The sequence below is a fragment of the Acanthopagrus latus genome, chromosome 11 (genome assembly GCF_904848185.1).
Source record: "Acanthopagrus latus isolate v.2019 chromosome 11, fAcaLat1.1, whole genome shotgun sequence".
NCBI lineage: Eukaryota > Metazoa > Chordata > Actinopteri > Spariformes > Sparidae > Acanthopagrus > Acanthopagrus latus.
The window spans coordinates 18,507,585-18,526,646 of record NC_051049.1 but is presented as its reverse complement, the minus strand read 5'-3'; the positions used below and the strand labels follow the sequence as shown (position 1 = coordinate 18,526,646).

The 19,062-nt window shown below is 42.3% G+C and overlaps 1 protein-coding gene across 1 annotated transcript; it reads right to left on the bottom strand.

The window, feature by feature from the left end:
• Positions 1-11: 11 nt before the first annotated feature.
• alpi.1 (alkaline phosphatase, intestinal, tandem duplicate 1) lies at positions 12-17,936 on the bottom strand. The gene is made up of 12 exons (XM_037114911.1): positions 17,737-17,936; positions 17,286-17,527; positions 11,816-11,941; positions 9,619-9,734; positions 8,077-8,251; positions 6,755-6,927; positions 6,253-6,387; positions 6,078-6,153; positions 5,039-5,173; positions 4,575-4,766; positions 3,743-3,859; positions 12-1,493 (listed from the first exon to the last, which is right to left on the bottom strand). Exons 2-12 carry the CDS (start codon positions 17,332-17,334, stop codon positions 1,219-1,221), a joined length of 1,569 nt encoding a protein of 522 aa, XP_036970806.1. The 5' UTR covers positions 17,335-17,527; positions 17,737-17,936; the 3' UTR covers positions 12-1,218.
• Between the last annotated feature and the right edge of the window lie 1,126 nt (positions 17,937-19,062).

The window sequence follows — 19,062 nt, the reverse complement described above, 5'->3', positions numbered from 1 at the left end:
CATTTGTTTGCCAGCTGCCAGTAAAAGAAGAAGAAGAAGAAAAAGAAGAAAAAGATCACTTGGCTTGGCCATGAGAGAAACAGCTTTTTCTTTATGAATCTAAAGAGGCCATAAAACAAGGTGTTACATGCCAGACCTCTTTAATGTTCGATACATGTTAGAGAAAATCCATATGACAAACTTGATTGAATGTGAAACCCTGAGTCAAAGTGACAGACAGGAAAACCTCCAGAAAGAGGTGTACCTTGTAGAAACCACCAAGAAATGAAAATGATATTTTTCATCCTTATTTAAGTGACATTTGCAAAAACACTGTATAAAAATACAACGATAATCGACAATATTTGCTTACAAAATACATTCATGTACAATCCAAATAGTTTATATATCAAGTGACAGATGATCAGACAGAAAACAGATTTTGCTATTTGGAACCAATGAGGTCAAGATACAAATGTAATAAAAAATCTTAAAGCTACATATTTCTCAGTCCTGAAAGAGGTACAGCATTTTTATGATTTCTCGTAAGGTCTGCGGGTGTCGCAGCTCGGCACAGTGGCTCGTAGTTCAGCTCTGTGTTACTGTCATGAAGTCATATGTTCCATATGGACAGTGACGATCATGACTGAACGGTGAGCCCTCAGCCTGCTGGCTTATTTCAAGTTATACTGGCTCAAGCCTCAGATGAATGTGTAACTAACACATTACAGCTCCTTGCAAATGTTTGATAGCTCTGAACATGCAGAATGCTAGCAGAGTCTGAATATTAGCTGTAGAGAATAAGAAGAGGACACAAACCTTGTAGGCTAATGATGAACTAATTAGTGCAAGTTAGTAGTCATTTCAGAGTAAATAGTTAAGTAATAAATGATCTAAAAACTGAATGAAGGTTCATGTTTGCATATCTTCTTTTGTTCTAGTCTGCAACCTCTGCCTGTTTGTTTGTTTGCATTTAAATAAGAGCCACTACATGCGTGTTTAAACCTGGAATTTTCATGCACTTTAGGTCAGAAGCTCATGTGAATGTTAGCTCTGTGATCAGCATGTATGCAAGTATAACTCTGTCGACACGTACAGTACTGCTATGATTTATCCCTGCATTGAGACTTGCCATCCTGTGTGCATACAGTGAATGTGTTTGTATTTATGTTTAGTGCATAAAGTGTCTGTATTGCTGCAGGCATACAATGTACTGTCTGAGTTTGTTTGTTATTGGGGTCATCTGAGTAGACAGAGGAGACCAAGAAGGCCAAACAGGAGGGTCGAGGGTGTGTTGGCACTCCCACTTGAGGTGTGGCTGTGGGGGTGGGGCGGGCACTTCCTATAGGGCTCCAAACAGGCAGCGTAGGCCATCACGTGCGCCACATAGTTCTGTTCTTTAACCCCGTGGAACAGGTGAGCCATTGGGCCTTTAGCGTAGATGGCCACATCTTCCCCGCCGTGTGTCTCAGCATCCAATGGGACGGCAGCCTGCTGCATGTACTCCTCATCGTCTGGAGAGAGATGAGAAGAGCGTAAGAAAACACTGTCGTGGGCAACTTTCTGCTTGGATCATGGATTGTAAAAGCAAAACAGATGCTGTTATAGACGTGTCATCAGAAATGAAGCACGATCTCTTTTCAGTCTAGATTAACCTCTTCTTCACTGTGAGTCATCCACAAGAAGAATATTTACTGAGACTATTTACTAAGACTATTTAAATAGTGTTTGCTCACAGCACTGAGCCGTACAAATGAGGTGTATCTGTTCCTACAACATCATAATTAGTGCTACTCCGGGGACCATCATTGCAAATGAACGATTACATTGTTGTGATGTCATAACTTTGAGAGGTGTTGTTCCTGGAACATGATAATTAATGGAGCTCCAGGAGTATTACTTTTACTTGTAAAAACAGCGATGAAACCACATCTGTAGCACGATGTTGTGGCTGAGTGGGTAGAGAGTAGGATTTTGACTCAGGAGACTCTGTTATGGATGCTGTTTCGCAATGTTATAATACGGCTGACTTTTTAGAAACATTTTTCATTTTCATGCCTAGTTCTGTTATTATTTTTCATTTCTTTTGGGCTTTTCTGTCTTTATTTGGCTGGGTCTAGGCAACAACAATATTAGGCCAGGTTTGGTCTGCATTCAGAACCGGGCCTCCCATTCGTTTTTAATAAGGGTTGAGCAGGGTTTTCACTGTGCTGGTGCTGCTGGTGGCATCCAAGCAGATAAAATCTATTTGCAGAAACGCAACTGGACTAACAGCTCGTGATTAGACTAACAGCAGGTATGACCAACATTACTATGTAATGTTTTAACCCATAAAAACCCAGGTCCAGTTTAGGACATTTGGAGTGGACTTTTAGGACATCTGAAGATTTCAGGACAAGTGTTTATTACAAGTGTGTCACCAAATGTGTACACTCAATTAAGCCTTTTGCACCAGTTTAAACAAGTTCTTTTTAATCTGTGGATTGACTGACACTGGTATGCTTTACCCACCATGGCGAAGGCATGACACGATGACCGGAGGAAGAGTAAGACACGTCAGTCGGTTTGGTCTTGAGCCCCAGTTTAAAAACCATTGTAACAATATGCCTCGTATCATGGCTAGTATTTTTTAGTCTGTCGATTGTGGACAAACAATCACCAGCAGGACCAGCATGCCAGCAGCAGAGCAACACAGCAACTTCTGCTTTTGGCAAACTTGGAACGGGGTTAAAGCTCACAGCATGATGTCACAAAACTGAGCCATGGACTGACACTCCTAGGACACAGCCCACACCAGAGAACATCTTTCGGATTACATTTGCCTCATAACCGTTTTTGTGGCTGTTTTGCCCACAAAATGGTGTAATTTACCTCATTAGACTTAATTACAACACTTGCAAAACCCAGAAGGTAATTTAAGTCCTTTTGATAAAATTACAGCATTTACTCCCTGACCTTTCTAAAAGTGAAGTGCACCGACAGATTAAAGAAATGATTCCCCCCCAGAAACAAACACACAATGCTGGAAAACAAGTGGGATACTAAAGTGGTGTTGCTGTGCTGATAGAAAAAAACTGCAGTTTTGATAAAGGGTCCTTAGTTTTATGAAATAGTGGTTACCAAATCTGTTTGACACCTTTATTTTCTTTGGAAAGTCATATTCTCTTCTCTAAAAAATTACTGCAATAGTCTTTTGGCCTCGACCTTTAACAGAACCTGAATGCCTACTTTTACAGCGCTTCATATTTCTTTCGACGATGCATAAAGTTATAGAAATGAATCCCTCGCTTGTAATTGCATGTTTACGTAAGGTACCAGATGAGTGTGCACTTTTGAGACACGATTACTGGTTCCAAAAACATACACTGACGCCATGCCATTCAAAAAGACAAAATTGGGGGGTTTTACAAGGCAATTCATCCCTGGATAGAAGTATTTCCACCTTCAAGTATACACACTCATGCAATGACTAAAGCGAATGATGCAGAACAAGAGGAGGAGGAACTGGATCGTTGCTGTCCAGTCTTCCGCAAAGACACACAAACAGCCTTTTTTTTCGAGCGCAGTTCCATGTACACAGAGAGGCCTGTGCGCAGACTGGAACAGGAGAGTGAACAGTAAATGCCACAAACATCATATTTCATCGACGCTTTCCAGAGTAAAACGCAGGCATGAGTCAGCCGTAACCACATCACTTCACGCTGTCTGTACACACATCAGCACAGACGAGTGCAGCATCTGAAAGGCATTAGTTTGTGCTTACAGTAATCCACCATTGTGATGTTCCCTCTGGTTCCATTTATGTGGACGTAACCAGGGCCGTTGGCGTAGAGGATGCTGGTGAAAGGCATTTTGTCATCGGCTTTCTTCGGTGCCAGACCTGACAAGACAAAATATTGAGACGATGGTTTGTCACTGTGTCGTCTTACACAGACAAAACAAGCACATAGTTTTGTAATTGCTTGTTTACCTAAGGTAAACTCACACGTAGTGACGGGTCAGGGTGAAGGAGGTAAGACAAGCTGTCATGCTTTCCTCAACTTTCATTATTTACTTTTATACTTTGCTATTATTGTAATTACGGAGGTGTTTTGCAATGAGGACAAACGGGGAGACATCTGCCACGGTCTTGACGAGGTTGAGTAGTTTCATGCTGCAAAGAGGGTTGAGCATCCACTCATCACAACCCTGTACCCGCAGGATTACATTTGAGCACACAGATAGGAATGATGCCCTCGCGAAGGTGGTTTTCCAATCACAGATGCTGTTCCGTGCACTCACTTCTTTTGGAGAAGAAAACAAAAAGTAACACCATAGAGGAGCTTCATTTCTCGCTTTCTATCATTCTATTTCCTCTTTTGTGGTGCAGCTGAAAGAATGCATCCTTCCTCCTTGGAGGTCAATTACCATAACAACAGTAGCATCTTAGAAGCATTCAGTAGAGCATTCAGCGTTGGTAATCACCAACACTAGTATATGACTTAAAATGTTTTCATGTGTGCTTTGGATCCAAATACAAATCCTGTTGCTATTCTGGACTTTTCCATCCAGCTTCTTTCTGGACTGCATTCAAACGTTTGTGCTTTGACTCATACCAAAGATGGGATTCCCTCGGGGTGTGTTGCCACCAAAAGTGAAGACGTGGGAGTGGTCAGCAGTGACCACAGTGAGAGTATCCGATTCTCTGGTTAGGTGTGCTGCTCGCTGAATGGCTCGGTCAAACATCACAGCTTCTGTCAGTGCCAGCTTGGCAATGCCGTCGTGGTGGCCGTGATCGATTCTCCCTCGTAACAGAACAACAATAAAAAAGGAAATTAGCCTCTGCCCAAAACATCTGACTACTACACCTCGACTAGACTCATTTGAGTGTGCTAACATTTTTTTTTTTTTTTTTTGGAAAATTAAAGAATAAAAACTCTAATGGATACTCTGTTTTACATAGATTAGTAACTCAAGGTACCAAAAGGTACCCTCATTCTTCATGATGATATAGTAATGTCATACTTGGTGATATTTTTAAAGTAAAGGAGTGCTGATAGAGCATTACTGTAGTACTCATCTTCCACAAACAGGAAGTATCCTTTGGGATTCTTGCTGAGGATCTGTATGGCCTTCTCTGTCATCTCCACAATGGAGGGGTCACGTGTGTTGTTTCGGAAAACCTCAAATCTCATGTCCTTTGGCTCAAACAGACCTGGATGCGCCAAAAAACAAAGAGAAAGAATATTTTACTGTAATAAAAAAAGAAAAAAACACTATTGTACAGTAGTAATGACGAGTTGAATCTAAAGTGACAGAGCTAAAGACAGAGTAAAGCAAAACAAGACAGGAGGCGAAGTGAGAGAATAAAGAGGAACATCACTGAACTGAAGGATTGTAAACTAGATTGACTTACCTTGTTATTTAACTAACAGGCTTTGCTAAAATTCACAGTTAAATCCAAGCTCCATGCCTCCCATTTAATCTGAAGACACTTACAAATTACGGCATTTAATATTTCTTCATGTAAATAATACCAAGACTTAATGACTGCCACTTGGAGAGGCCTTTCTTTGGTAAGTAAAGAACAGTAGTAATCCAGATAGTACGCATTAATTCATATACATGAAAGCAATATAACTGTGCAGTACGATAACAGCCCAGCTGCATCCGTATTACCGTCAGAAGCAAAAAAACATGCCCTTTGGTTTTTATGACTACAGGTCGGGTTGATAATATCAGCTTACTGTGAATTTTACAGTGCACAGTCATTCCTACTTCGACTGGCTGTAAAGATGAAAGTCAACCTTCCTGGAATTCTTTTTTTAAGCCACTGAGCGGGTTTCAAAATTAAGATAAGAAGCAACAGCATAAACATCGATGGTGCAAATGACACAGTGAGCTGTCATGGGCCACATGAACTGCCTTCACGTTCGGACAAAGAAGTGCCCCCCCTGTGAAGAGTTTTTACATGATGGATGTGTTACACAGGCATTATACATGCCTATGCCTTGCTTACTATATGGTGTCAGTATGTGTGTTATACGCTGCAGTAAGCTCACGAGTTTCTGCTTTCTGCTCAACATGATATCTGCCTGTGGTGTCAAATCTATACCCACCCATCAACCGGTCCGTAGTCTTAACATTTATCTCGTCAAACTCCTTCCTGTGCCAAACATAGTGTGACTTCTTGTTCTAAAAAAAAAAAAAGCAAACCGGAGAAAAAAGTAGTCTGTGATTTCTATCTTACAATATGCAATGAAATATTCAACAGCAAAGTTAAACAAAACCTACGGGTTTAGCCTTCAGCCACAGGTCGATAAGGTTTCTCTTGTCTTTGCGGTCCCCTTTGCGAGAGGTTGAGGTCGGGTATTCAGGGTCCGGGGTGCCTTTTGGTGTCATGTACATCCGCCCTCCCCCCAGAATCACCTTAAAGGTACGCCAGACAGAATCATTACATTTACATTCACACTGTTGCAAAATCCTCTGAATGCCAAAGAGTTGTGTTTCATGAGGAGGGTGAAAATGACTCATTTAATGATGATTATAGTTAAGCTGGACTAAATCACAAAGTGAGTCTTGCACGGATTCCTTATCCAATTGAAAACAAAGCAATCATCATAGGATCTACTAGTGGAGATAAGTTCTGGACTACCGCATTGTTTCACTTATGCAGGGAGCCATGTGGGATTAGTACAGTATTTACAATGCAATGAGTTTGAATGTAACTTGATCCGATTAATCAAATGTTTGCAGGAATAAGAAAATGAGCCAAAACACACTGGTTCTTACGTACATCAATGTCAACGTTGGTGACCAGTTGGGTTGCGATGTCGACACAACCCTGTCTACGGGCGCTGGACGGAAGATCTGAATCACTGTACCAACTGCGGCTGACAGAGTGGGCGTAAGCTGCAGCCGGGGAGGCGTGCTGGACACGGGTGGTGGTGACAACGCCAACTGATTTACCTGGACAACACAGAGACAATCATAAATCACAGGTAAAACAGTTAGGAGAATCATTCACAATGAGATTAATTAAATGCACAAAAGAGGTTAACTTAATTGGAATTTCCTTGGATATAGAGATGCTGTAGAGGACAAAACAAGGATACTGGCTCAGCCATTAAGTCACTAGTCACTCTCTCATCCTCCCCACGAAACATATTGAGCTTTACAGCAAAACACTGTTGCAGCATTCTCCTGAACAACTGTAAAAGCTGAGGAATTGACACCAACAAGGGTGTAAATAGTGTCTTTTCACATCAATTTAGGATTTCTGAGCTTCTGGACCCAATTCCCCATCTACTTCAGTTGTTTAGGATAATGCTGCAACACCGTTTTGCTGTGAAGCTCCAGAAAAATTTGGGTGAGCGGGGTTGAGTAGATAATAAGTTTAATTCAATCTTTGGGTTCTACGATCTTTCCTAATGAAGCCCTGTGGACGAGGCTTTTACTACAGCAATTAATGAGTGAAAAATGGAAACCACTGCTCTTTTCATATACTTTCTACTTCATTTGTTTTACTTGCCTCAGGTGTTTGATGGGCTGGCTGCTGATAGTTAACTTAAGATGGCAAGTAACTTTTCCTTGGAAACATTTTTGGCCGTTTGACCTCAACAAAAACTGCCTCCTTAAAATGTGTATCATTAGTACTTTACAGCTTCATAATAAAATCAGAAAACAAATAGTCCTTTATTTTCTAAGCACATAATAGCAATAGCTATTCACATGTCTTAAACCACTGTATCCATGTATTGCAGTGATATAATGAGACAGCCATGCAGAAAGACTCCAGATAAAGATTTCTCACAATGGATACTAATGGAGCCTCAAACAGGAATCGCAACAGACTGTGCACATGTTGTTCGGCCATAACCACAAACACTGGTCAGTGTGAAATGATATCTTACTTCGATCTACTCTGGACATTGAACTAAACCTGCTGTCATTTAAGTAGCGGGACACACGCTTATCAGATGATTGTTTTATTCCTCATATTTCATTTTGTACTGTATATGGTCAGTGCATATCTTGAGATAAGAATGTAATTCAAACCAGCTGACCTTTCCATTACACAAACACCAACCAATGATCCAAGGCTTTTAGCGTCTTTACCTTGTGCTTTAGCACGTCGTAGCACAGAGTAGACCTCGTTACCGAACGTTGTGTTACACTCGTAGGCCACCGCCATGGCGCTGAGTCCCACTGTCTTAGCGTTGGCCTTCACTCCGCAGTGGTAGGCTGTAGCTGTGCTAGCACTGTCCGCTACCTGCTTATCCACACTGTAGGTCTGTGGAGCAGAAACACCAGTAAAGACACAACAAGGTGTATTTACATTTCTATACATTATAGGCCAGAACACAGACACTGAACACTCAGACTCACTCACACTCCCACTTACAGTTACAATAATTGAGGGATTATACGCGGTCATTAAGCTGAATCCAACTTTAATTTGATTTTAAATCTGTTTCTGCCACAATGTCAGCATTTTCATTTAAAGTGTTGATTTTAGCTAAATCCCCTGAAGAAAGTCTTTTCACACAAATGTTTGAGTACTTAAATCAGAGCTGGATTGGTGTGAGGCGAGATGCAACATGTCGAGAGAACAAAGCATGTGAAACATGGACACACACACACACTCTAAGCCATCTTTCTTTACAATTCATCTGCAGAGCATCTCTGAATGTTTATTTCCCCCTCACTGTCTGTCTCTGTCTCTCTCCATGTGTCACACTGTGCTGATTTATTTACCAAGCAACCACTGACACACACACACACACACACACACACACACACACACACACACACACACACACACACACACACACGCACTCACAAAACACATTCTATTCAAGTGTATGAGCATGTGAGAAATCTCACTTTCTTTCTCCTTCACACATGCATCATTTAACAAAAGTCAATCTGGGAGTCCATACACTGATATCAATGTTGATAGTGTGTGATAGTGTGTGTGATACTGTGTGTAATACTGTGTGTGTGTGTGTGTGTGTGTGTGTGTGTGTGTGTGTGTGTGTGTGTGTGTGTGTGTGCGTGTTTGGAGGCACAGCAATTCAGAGTTCACAGAGTGCAGAGACATCATAAAAACTGCTTTATAACTTTGAATTATTTTGAAAAAGGTCAGTGAAAGGGGTGTTAAATCACTGCAAAGCCATTATTTTTCACTTTTCTCATTTAAATCTAAAAAAAAGAAATGGCCAACACTGCACAAATTGAATGTTTTAAGGTGCTACAGTAGTAAAAAGTGATCACTAATCAAGGCTAAAAATGATAAATTATAAGCTATGAAAAAAATTCAACTGTGATCAGGTCAGGAAAATGTATAGGTATTCAGTGGTATATCACAAAGGATTATTATTAATAATTACCAAGTGTAGAGAAAAAATTAACATAAGTAACAATCCAGTATCCAAGTTGAAAAGCTTTAGATGATGCATGTTGTTGATCTAACAGTATGTCTGTTCTATCTATCTATCTATCAGTAGAAGACAAGAGCATTGATTATGCTTATTGATTATTATGATTAAGTTACATGATGAAACCTTACTGGCTCTTTTGAATTAGAAATTGTGTTGTACTCCACACTAACTGGTGGTTGAGGTAATGATTGAAGACTCAACGATGTTGTTTTGTCACCTTCGACAAGGCCACATATGGGAAGGTGTCCATGGCCAGCATTGTTTCCTCCCCTGATCTGCCCTCCATCTGACCGCGCAGGATCCGAGCTGCTGACACTGTGGACACACCCATCCCTGGGAGACAATGATTGACAGGTGAAGGAAACAGTCTGGGTCAATCAATATTTTTTCTTTTTTACTTCACAAGCACAGTCAACTGAAATATTGAATGACATATTAAAGAATGATAAGGAATACTGGGAATGTGTTAATGTCGTGTGAAGGTTTTGGTGCTCTGAGGAGCTCAGAATACAGTTCTCTGTCCAGTTTGTGGACAGTTATAAAATCCGGCCTGGCAATATTAAAATGTTTTCGGGCTATAACTGTCACATGAGAGGAAAACATTTGGATTCAGTGATTCTCTGAGCAAACACAGTCAAGGCATGTCGAGGCCATTAGCATCAACTGAATCCACAAATACAGGGCATTAAGGGCAGTGGTTTTCTAGGAGGACCACAGTTTCGAACAAAATCATCACACAGACCAAACACTGACCCTTCCGGGCAACTTATCCGACCACTATTGACAGAACATACAACATATGAACATCCAAAGATACTGCTACATCACCATTTGGCATAAATTACATAAAACACACACTAAATGCCTTTTTCTAAATGAGTTAAGGGACCTGTTTTATATCTTCCTGTGGTCCACTTTTAGATTTGACCTCTGACTTTGAAAGCCAAGCTTTACGAATCCCATGGCACTATGATGCACTTAACTCTCCCTTCAACATCACGGTCATAAAACTGAGAACATGCTGTGGGCAGGGCATCGCTGGCGAAACACACAAAGAAAACTCGACCACCCAGAAATGTGACTCAGTGGGTCTGATTTAAAGCAGATATTCTGGTAGTTAACAGGGCAAACACTCTTAAATCTCTGCACGTTTAACAAAAATTACTCTCATGCCTCGCCAGTAGTAAATGATGCAAGTGACCATTAATGTGAAAAATTTGCCAAATCCGTTTCGGGTGGAAACTTTCCCAAACTGGCACTAGTCGTCTGTCTTGTAGACAGTAGACTAAATACAATACACTACTAAACCGGGAGACATGTAGCCCCCCGACTGCCACCTCAAAGGTAACCTGCATTGTACTTGACCAGCAAAATGTTACTGAACAATGTTTTCTGCGAATAGTGCCCCAACAGATGATGTGCAAATGAACGCAGTGAAAAAGAAAACTGCTGGCAGGAAAACGTGGATGGAAATGATGCACAAAATAAAATGCTCTAAACCATTGCAAATGTTTGCACTCATTTCACACATTTGTTAGACCTCAGGGATAGACACAATGTGTTTTGGCTAGCAACACTAGTTTAAATAGAACTTTTTTGTTTTGCTAACAAAAAACACCACACCTTAGATTGTTAACTACTGAGCTCCTGAAGGTACAATGCAATAAGTTGTCAACCTAAACAACAAAATCAGCGGCAGTCAGTGCCTTGCAGCAAGAGCATTTTTTGGAGCTGTGACTTTTTTTTGCCACCTAGTCCTGTATTCACTCTCACTCTAGCTCAGTTTTGGTCTCCACCAACTCCTGAAGGAGAAAAATATATATATATATATATATATATATATATATATATATATATATATATATATATATATATATATATATATATATATATATATATATATATATATATATAAGTAGTAGCAATTATTAGCAACTCTAAATATCTACAAAAAAATTACTTAAAAAAAAAAATCTGTAATTTGCTGTTGCTGCTCTGATTATCAAGAGACTGGTATATAAGCCATACAAATAGTAAAGATTCACACTTTGCTCTTTTTTTCCCCGGCTGACCTCAGGGGGATCCACAGGGATGAGATGTGAACTCATCCTGTCAAAGAGATTAATGTCACACTACTTCCACCCTTTATATATCTGAGTCATTACTCACACAACTCTTAACTGTGGCTTGTCAAGCTCACACAATCAATCTAAAGCTCTTGAACAAATGACCAAAGCCGGTCAAAGTTTTATTATGACCACTGGCTCATCCGCTCTTACAAATCTGGTCACACGCCTGCACTACCCGTCACACACAATCACTCAATCCAGCAGCAAGTTTTTCTGTTCAAACTTTAACCAAGTTGGGATTTGTATATTTGCTGGGATGGATTCCATAATGTTAGCATGACCTACCGTCGCCGAGGAACAGGATGAGGTTCTTGGCCTGATGGTCCCGAGGGCGGAGTTTCAGCGCAGCATCCAGTGTTGCCCTGGCCTGAGCATCCCAATAGGCTGGTTCCCTCTCAAGTTCATGCAGTGCTGTGCCGGGAAACACAGACATATGGAGAATGAGATATGTGTGTAGGCAGCGTGGATGGATATGGATCTCAGAGATGCAGCAGGTAGAGAGTCGGAAATGTGTGCGATACTGACTGTTTAGTATGTGCAGGCATGCAGTGTTGGCCTGTGTGGAATGGTAAAGCTCCAGGACAGAGAGGCTGCGAGCGTATACAACGCATCCCCCTCTGCCGTTTTCTGACACTTTGAATTGTATTTGGCCTTGGGTTAGATGAAAGAGGAAGCTTCTCAAGAAAATGGCCAGGAAGACACTCTGGATTCTGTCTGAAATGCCCACTGGCAGCCTCACGGTGAAAGAAGTCAAAAAGGAACATTCCTCCGGCCACACACAAAAACAACTGAAAGGCAAACTGTCCTTCCCACATTTTACATAAAACAGGTAGACACAGGAAAAAATATACTCACACGCTTTTGTTCATCTACACCAACAGACTCATTATACCCACGAACCTGAGTGTGTGCTCACATTCTGTCATCGCACACTCATCCTTTTCCCAGGTTGAGGTTACCTGCTTGAGTCGCCCTGCGGGTCCATTTGTCTGCCCACACGGTGCTACTAATATCCCAACCACAGGCGGCAATAATAACTCTGTCGTCTCCTCACCTTGGCTCTCCAAAGCGGCCCGGCCCACAGCCAAGAGCATGGGGCCCAGAAGGATGAGCAGGAGGTTGGGGGCCCCACACTGTGACGTCTGCATCTCTAATCCGAGCGACCTGGAGGCTGGAGCGGTTGACAGAGCCGGCTTTCGGAGCAGCACACGGAGACCAATAGACAGAGGCGCAGGCAGAGAGAGAGTGTGGCTGTTAAGACCTCCGGCCCTGCCTTTTAAAAGCCCCACTGGGTGTGTAGTAAGGAAGGGCCAACGCCAGCTCATAGGCTTACAGCCACAAAAGAGGGAAGAGAAAATGTGAGAGAAGGAGGAAGAGCCAGGAGAGAGAGAGAGAGAGAGAGAGAGAGAGAGAGAGAGAGAGAGAGAGAGAGAGAGAGAGAGAGAAGCTGAGACCACACAGGAGCTGTGCAGCATCGCAGCCCCTCTACTCACTTTGATTCCTGAAAATGCACCACCCCCCATTTTATTGTTTTAAGAAAGGTTGCTTTAATTTCGTTCTCCCTCTTTTCCCTGGCTCCGCCACTATGATAGAAATTTGAATGGTCCTTTGATGTGGTAAACGCATTTTGGGTCTTTCTATTCAGCAGCCCCTTTAAAACTGGGAGAAAAAAAAAAAAAGGCTACCCAATTTGTGTTGGCATCCATCACGATACAAATCATAACCGTGTCTCTTTCCATTCCCCCCCCCCCATTCCTTGGAAAAACAGTCCGAGGGAGGAAAGGGAACAAGGTCCAACCTATTCTTGAAATCATCATGATTGAATCGTGATGTGTTCTGTTTTTCATGTCAGGAAAATGGTACATTTCCATTTCCCCCCCTCTGAATTTTTGCATTTAAAAGACCCCAATAATTTCCCCCTCACCAAGTCAACTTGGCAGATTTTTTCGTGGGAAATGAAGCGGGGTTAGCATATTTCTCCTGTGAGGTAGTGGAGACTGCCTGCAGAATGAAAATGTCTCTCCTTTTACACAAACACAACAGTTAATGTGTGAAATGAAGTCAGTTGGGCCAACTTTGTTCCACGCGGCCAGCAGAAATCAAATTCCCGACGAGCGGCTTTCGCCCTTGTGAACCCGCGAGGCAGAATCTCGTTACAAGTCAGGGCACTGGAAGACCTCTGCTCTCTGCCAACCGTTCACCCCTTGCCAACAGGGGTTTGCAGTTAGTCACATGTGCCTAATCAAGACTGCAATAAAATCATAGCAGCAATCTGGGTAAAGAGGCCTCACATGATGTGGCCCACACCACATGCGCTGGAAATACCAGCGGCAATGTGCGAGAGCAGAAAAACTTGTGGAGGCACGTCTGTCTCTCAGTCCATTTGTTATGCTTCTGCCCCTGAGAGAAAGTCTAGCTGGTGCTGGGAAAGTCAAATTAGTTTCCCGCAAGACAAGTGCAAACACCTGGTGGCTGTTTTAGGTCTCAGCGTCCTGCATCCTCCACAAGGTGCTTAATGCTTAATCGCTGTTGTTGGCTGATTATATGGCAAGCTTGAATGCTCGTGGGAATGCCGTGAACTCCTGAGAATGTAGAAGACGAACAGAAAGAAAGATTAAGAAATGTATAGGCCTGCTTTGTGTACATTACAGCCATGGAAGCTTTTGCAGTCCAACATTCAGTATCTAAATGAAAGCCGTAGTCTTATTTTCAGAGGCCCCAGTTGATCTACTTATGTATTAAAAAATACAATTGTTTGTTTATGTTTGTACTACCTGCTACCTCCAAGGGGGTACAGCAGAAATCTAACTTTTCTGTTTACAGCAAACACATATCTGATCTGCGTATTGCCCAAAGCAAGGCTTTCATGAATGTAGTTACTAGGGTAAATGCCACGTTGAATCAGATCACATGCTTCATGCAGGAGGGATAAGAGATAACTGCTGGTGAAAAAATAAACATACATACATATTTTTCTAGTCTTGGATGGAGAGCAAGTGTATATGGGATATTTATAGCGTAGCAGATGGTGACTTGTGTACACTATTGAGATCATCAAGCAGAGGAAACCGTACAGTGGGGGGCTCCGTGTTGAAACAGATTTCCTGATCTAACGGACCAAAAAAGACACCTGTTCTTGGATCTCAAAACTAGGACCCAGCCTACAGCATGATCATTATCTATAGTATATTATCTATACGGTATATATTGTTTTAAATCCCAATTCACTTTCACTGTTGAAGTAAACTCTCCACTTATGCAACAGGATCGTTATCCTCCTTTTATTGCTGTTGTCTTCTTTGTCAAGAGTTCTCCTCCTTTTTGTTTTGCTGTTTTCTTTTATTGAAATCTTAGAACTGACAAAACAGTCATCCACAAATACGTAGGTTTGGACATGGAGGAGAAACAGACTAACTAATAACTACAGGTTCTTTTGGGGAGTTTTTAGATGTAGTTTCCTTGGAGCTGTGAAAATCTATCCTCCCAGTGTCCCCTGAGGAATCTGTCGATTGGCATTCTGTAAGGCGGGAAACATGTAACGTGGAAGCCCTCGAAGCAAAAATGCTCCCCCCAAGAAAAACACATCCTGCAGCGCTATAAGGTTTGAAGACGTTGACACTACGTCCGTAGTTTGACTCCAGTTGAGGATCTTGTGAAGCCATTGTCCAGTATAGGGCTGAAATGAATGATTATTTTCTTCATCAATTGGTGTGCTGATTATCTTTTAAGATTTAATCATTTAGTTAATGAAAGTGACGCCTTCAAATTGCTTCTTTTCACCATGCACCAGTCCCAAACATGAATATTTTTCATATCATAAAAGACAAAGAAATAGCAGCAAATCCTTAGATTTAAGAAACTGGAATCTGAAAAATTGTAACATATGGAAGATACATAGTTAATTGATTGTTAAAATGTTAGCAACCAATTGTATTTTGATCAACTGATCGGTTAATCCTCTAATCGTTGCAGCTCTGGTCCACTGTTTAAAAAAAAAAAAAGAAAAGTGCCTTGGGATTCAAGACTTCTTATGAAGAAGTGTTTTCAGGAGCTTCCCTTTGTGTTTGATATTTAAGGAACCTTAAGTAGAGCTTTTGTGTGTGTGTGTGTATGTGTACACACACACACACACACACACACACACACACACACACACACACACACACACACCATACATACATACATACATATATACATACATATATATATATATATATATATATATATATATATATATATATATATATATATATATATATATATATATATATATCTATATATGGTTTCACACTTACACACATACCTCCTCACACACACCAATGTTCCATCATTCCTGCATCTGGATCCTGAGTCAGATTCCCCTAAAAGTAAATTACAAATGCTACACTCCCCTCTGCTTCCCCTCTCTCTGCTCTTAACAAGCAGAACTCCTTTAACCTATAGATTCTGTAAATTACAGTGGTGAGCCCAGTTTTGCATCTAGATTACAACTCATGGAAGGAAATATTTAGGTTTCAGGTTGTCAAAGCGAAGGATATACACGTGGGTGGTGCCAGACCACACAACCACGATTTCAAAGACAGAGCCAAATTCTTTGCCCCTGACTTTTCAAAGGTGGCTTCCAAAAGGCATTTCTGAGATATGACAAGGATAGGGAAGAGAAAGTTATTGGACCAGGGAATATTGATGGTGAAAGTTGTGGATGCTTGAAAGGATGGTATGTTGAGGGAAAGGGAGAGAAAGTCAACCATCAGGAAAAGAAAAGGGCTGAAGAGACAGACAGACAGACAGACAGACTGCCAGATCTTTTGGAGAATAAAAACAGAAACGGCACTGGTGGAACAATTAAACTGAGTCTGCAATGATGTCTGTGATCTATCTGGGCCTCCTCTCAAATATCCCCCCCCCGTCTCCTCAAACACACACACGGAGTGACATCCCCGAGACAGATGAAGAATATATCTAGATCAATTTAAGGAGGTACCATAAATGATGTAAGCCCTTTTTTATGTGAAGCGTTGGTGACTGAGATCCCATCTCAGAACAGTTGGACGACCAGCCATAAAAGATTTTACTGCCGGCACGCAACTCAATTGGGGGACAATTAGAAGTGAAGCACCGAGAGTCCCGACTCAAGACGGCTCACAGCCGCTACGGAGAGAGATCTCTACCTCGACATCAAACAGTCTAACAGCCCTGAGAAGTGGCCCCTCTTAGTTTTTAATTGGACTCATAAAGGAAATATGGAGTGTGCCCTAATTACGCTATAGTGTGTGTGTGTGAGTTTGTGTGTGAACGTGCGTGTGACATAGTTAGAGAGCAAATTAAAGATAGTGTTCTCTCAGAAGAAGAGAGTGTGGAAGAGATCGAAAGAAAGTCGCTATGAAAGACAACGCGCATGTGTGTGTGTATGTGTGTTTGTGTGTCTGTGTGTGTGAGCCTACAAACATGTCTGCCTGCCCGCCAGCCTCTCCGTGTTGTGTTGTAATTGTCCATGGTTTGTTATGTCTGAATTGAGACCTAGAAGTTGTGACATGGAAAAAAGTAAATTGCAAGTCTGATCCGGGCACATGGCTCCAGTTTTTTTACTGCGTGCATTGAAGAATATATTGCACTTGACATCACGTCATAAAAAAATGCTTTCATGGGCGCATGGTCACCACATCAAATATTTGCCTATGGCTGCTGGTTTGCAAACCTTCGCCCCTTTTTCTCGCTCTCTTAGCAACATCACAAATATAAAATTCTGACTCACCTGCGCGACCGCATCCAGCGAGGAGAAGTAAGCCTATCATCAGCATCATCTCGCCTCACAGCCTTCAAACCTCTTCTTCTCCTCGCAACACTGTCACCGTTTCTCTCTTCTTTCCTCTTCTTGCTCCTCTGCCTCTTTTACCACCTCTCGTGTTTCCTTGGGTCTCTGGTGATTACAGTCTGCTTCTCACACCTCTCACATCTGCAACATTGCCGCGCAAAGTTTTCTCACCTCCAAGGTATCTGGAAAAGAAAAAAGTGGATGACTGCAAACAAAAAAGTTATTTTCCTTCCACCACCTACATTTTGTAGCCTTGTCTTGCTCCTTTTGTTTGAGTCAGAGAGAGAGAGGGGGGGGACACTTATTTGGACACACACACACACACACACACACACACACACACACACACACACACACACACACACACATCTGCACCACCAGCAGCACTCACCTTTTTGCGTCAGAAATATCCATCAAATCAGAGAGTGAACCCGTTTCCCTCCCCGCGCTGCCCATCTTTTTCCACCACAATGCATCGAATCAAAGTGTTTCTCTCTCTGGGTCCTTTGTGGACACATGTCTGTCAGCAGCTCGCACAGGTTGAGGCTTTGTAGTTTGCTGCAGGAAATGCTGGGATTGGTTTCAGCGGAGTCAAACCGGGACAGAAGGTTTAAAGAATGCAGGGAAAACAAACAAGTGTGTAGATGCTGAGCATTACATAGACAGGCATGTGATAAATAAACTTGTGCTAATGAGCTAAACGCTGACTGAAAGCCAGGATTACGCGGCGAGACATAAGCCGTGGAAATCCTGAGAGATACATTGGTATTCAGGATGGCCGGGCACGGTCTGATGGGAGAAAACAAGAGTTTTTAATCGACACACACACCGGCGGTGTACCTGCCTCGCATTCCTCGCCTCCCACTCAACTAAGCGCCCTGCTTACCCTAGATCTCCTCCACATCAAAGAGCACTCATTACAGGGGCCATCACACATGCAGAGAAAGATTTGGGAGAGGGAACGAAAGAGCCAGAGGGGGAGAAAGGGAGGCGGGAGGGCGCGAGGGGGTGAGGGTGAGCAACCACACTCCTACTGCATACAGAAGCATCATTCACAACAAATCAATTCCAGTTGCTATTTGCCTCACCTGGCAAGACCTTGGACAAGACCAGGCAGAAACACAATAAATAGCCTTGCAGTTGCCAGAGAACAACATGCAAAAAGATACCTGTTTTTTATTTCAGCCAGAGAGAGAGAAAAATCAAGGCCAAAGAGCCGAATGTTTATAAATCACTGAGAGGCATGGCATGAAATCTGAGCCTCGGTCTTCTTCGTCACGGCTTTTGTTTTCCGATCCCAAGAGGGCACCGAGGAGAGTTCCCCTCTCCTGCAGGGCCACCCAGGCGTGATGCTCATGCTTGTGGAGAGGAACATTGTGTCAGGTGGTGGTGAGGTCCGGAGACTCCACCACTGGCGCTTGAGGTCAGACGAAGGTTTATTTTCCTGGGCAGGCCTCCGTCCAAAAACATCCTCGGCAGCGTCCTCGGTGTCCGCCAGGTGCTGACCAGACAGCAGCGCAAGGAGAGCTGCCGTGAGACGGACAGCTTCTTTCATTCAACTGGTCTCCATTTACATGTTCAGGTCACACACACTTATGCATGAATTACCAATAAGGCATTTCTCTCGCACTGCACTGGACCACCCTGCGTGTCCTGAGGGTACATTTGCAATTCACAGGGCTTTAAGTAAACCATGAGCTTCATCGGTGACCTGTAT

Excerpts from the sequence above, each read along its gene's own strand:
- alpi.1 (XM_037114911.1), bottom strand. The coding sequence starts at position 17,334 with ATGATGCTGATGATAGGCTTACTTCTCCTCGCTGGATGCGGTCGCGCA. Across the intron at positions 11,942-17,285 it reads CGCTGGATGCGGTCGCGCAG|CACTGCATGAACTTGAGAGG; the intron begins GTGAGTCAGAAT and ends TTCCCGGCACAG. Across the intron at positions 6,388-6,754 it reads TCACCAACGTTGACATTGAT|GTGATTCTGGGGGGAGGGCG; the intron begins GTACGTAAGAAC and ends CGTACCTTTAAG.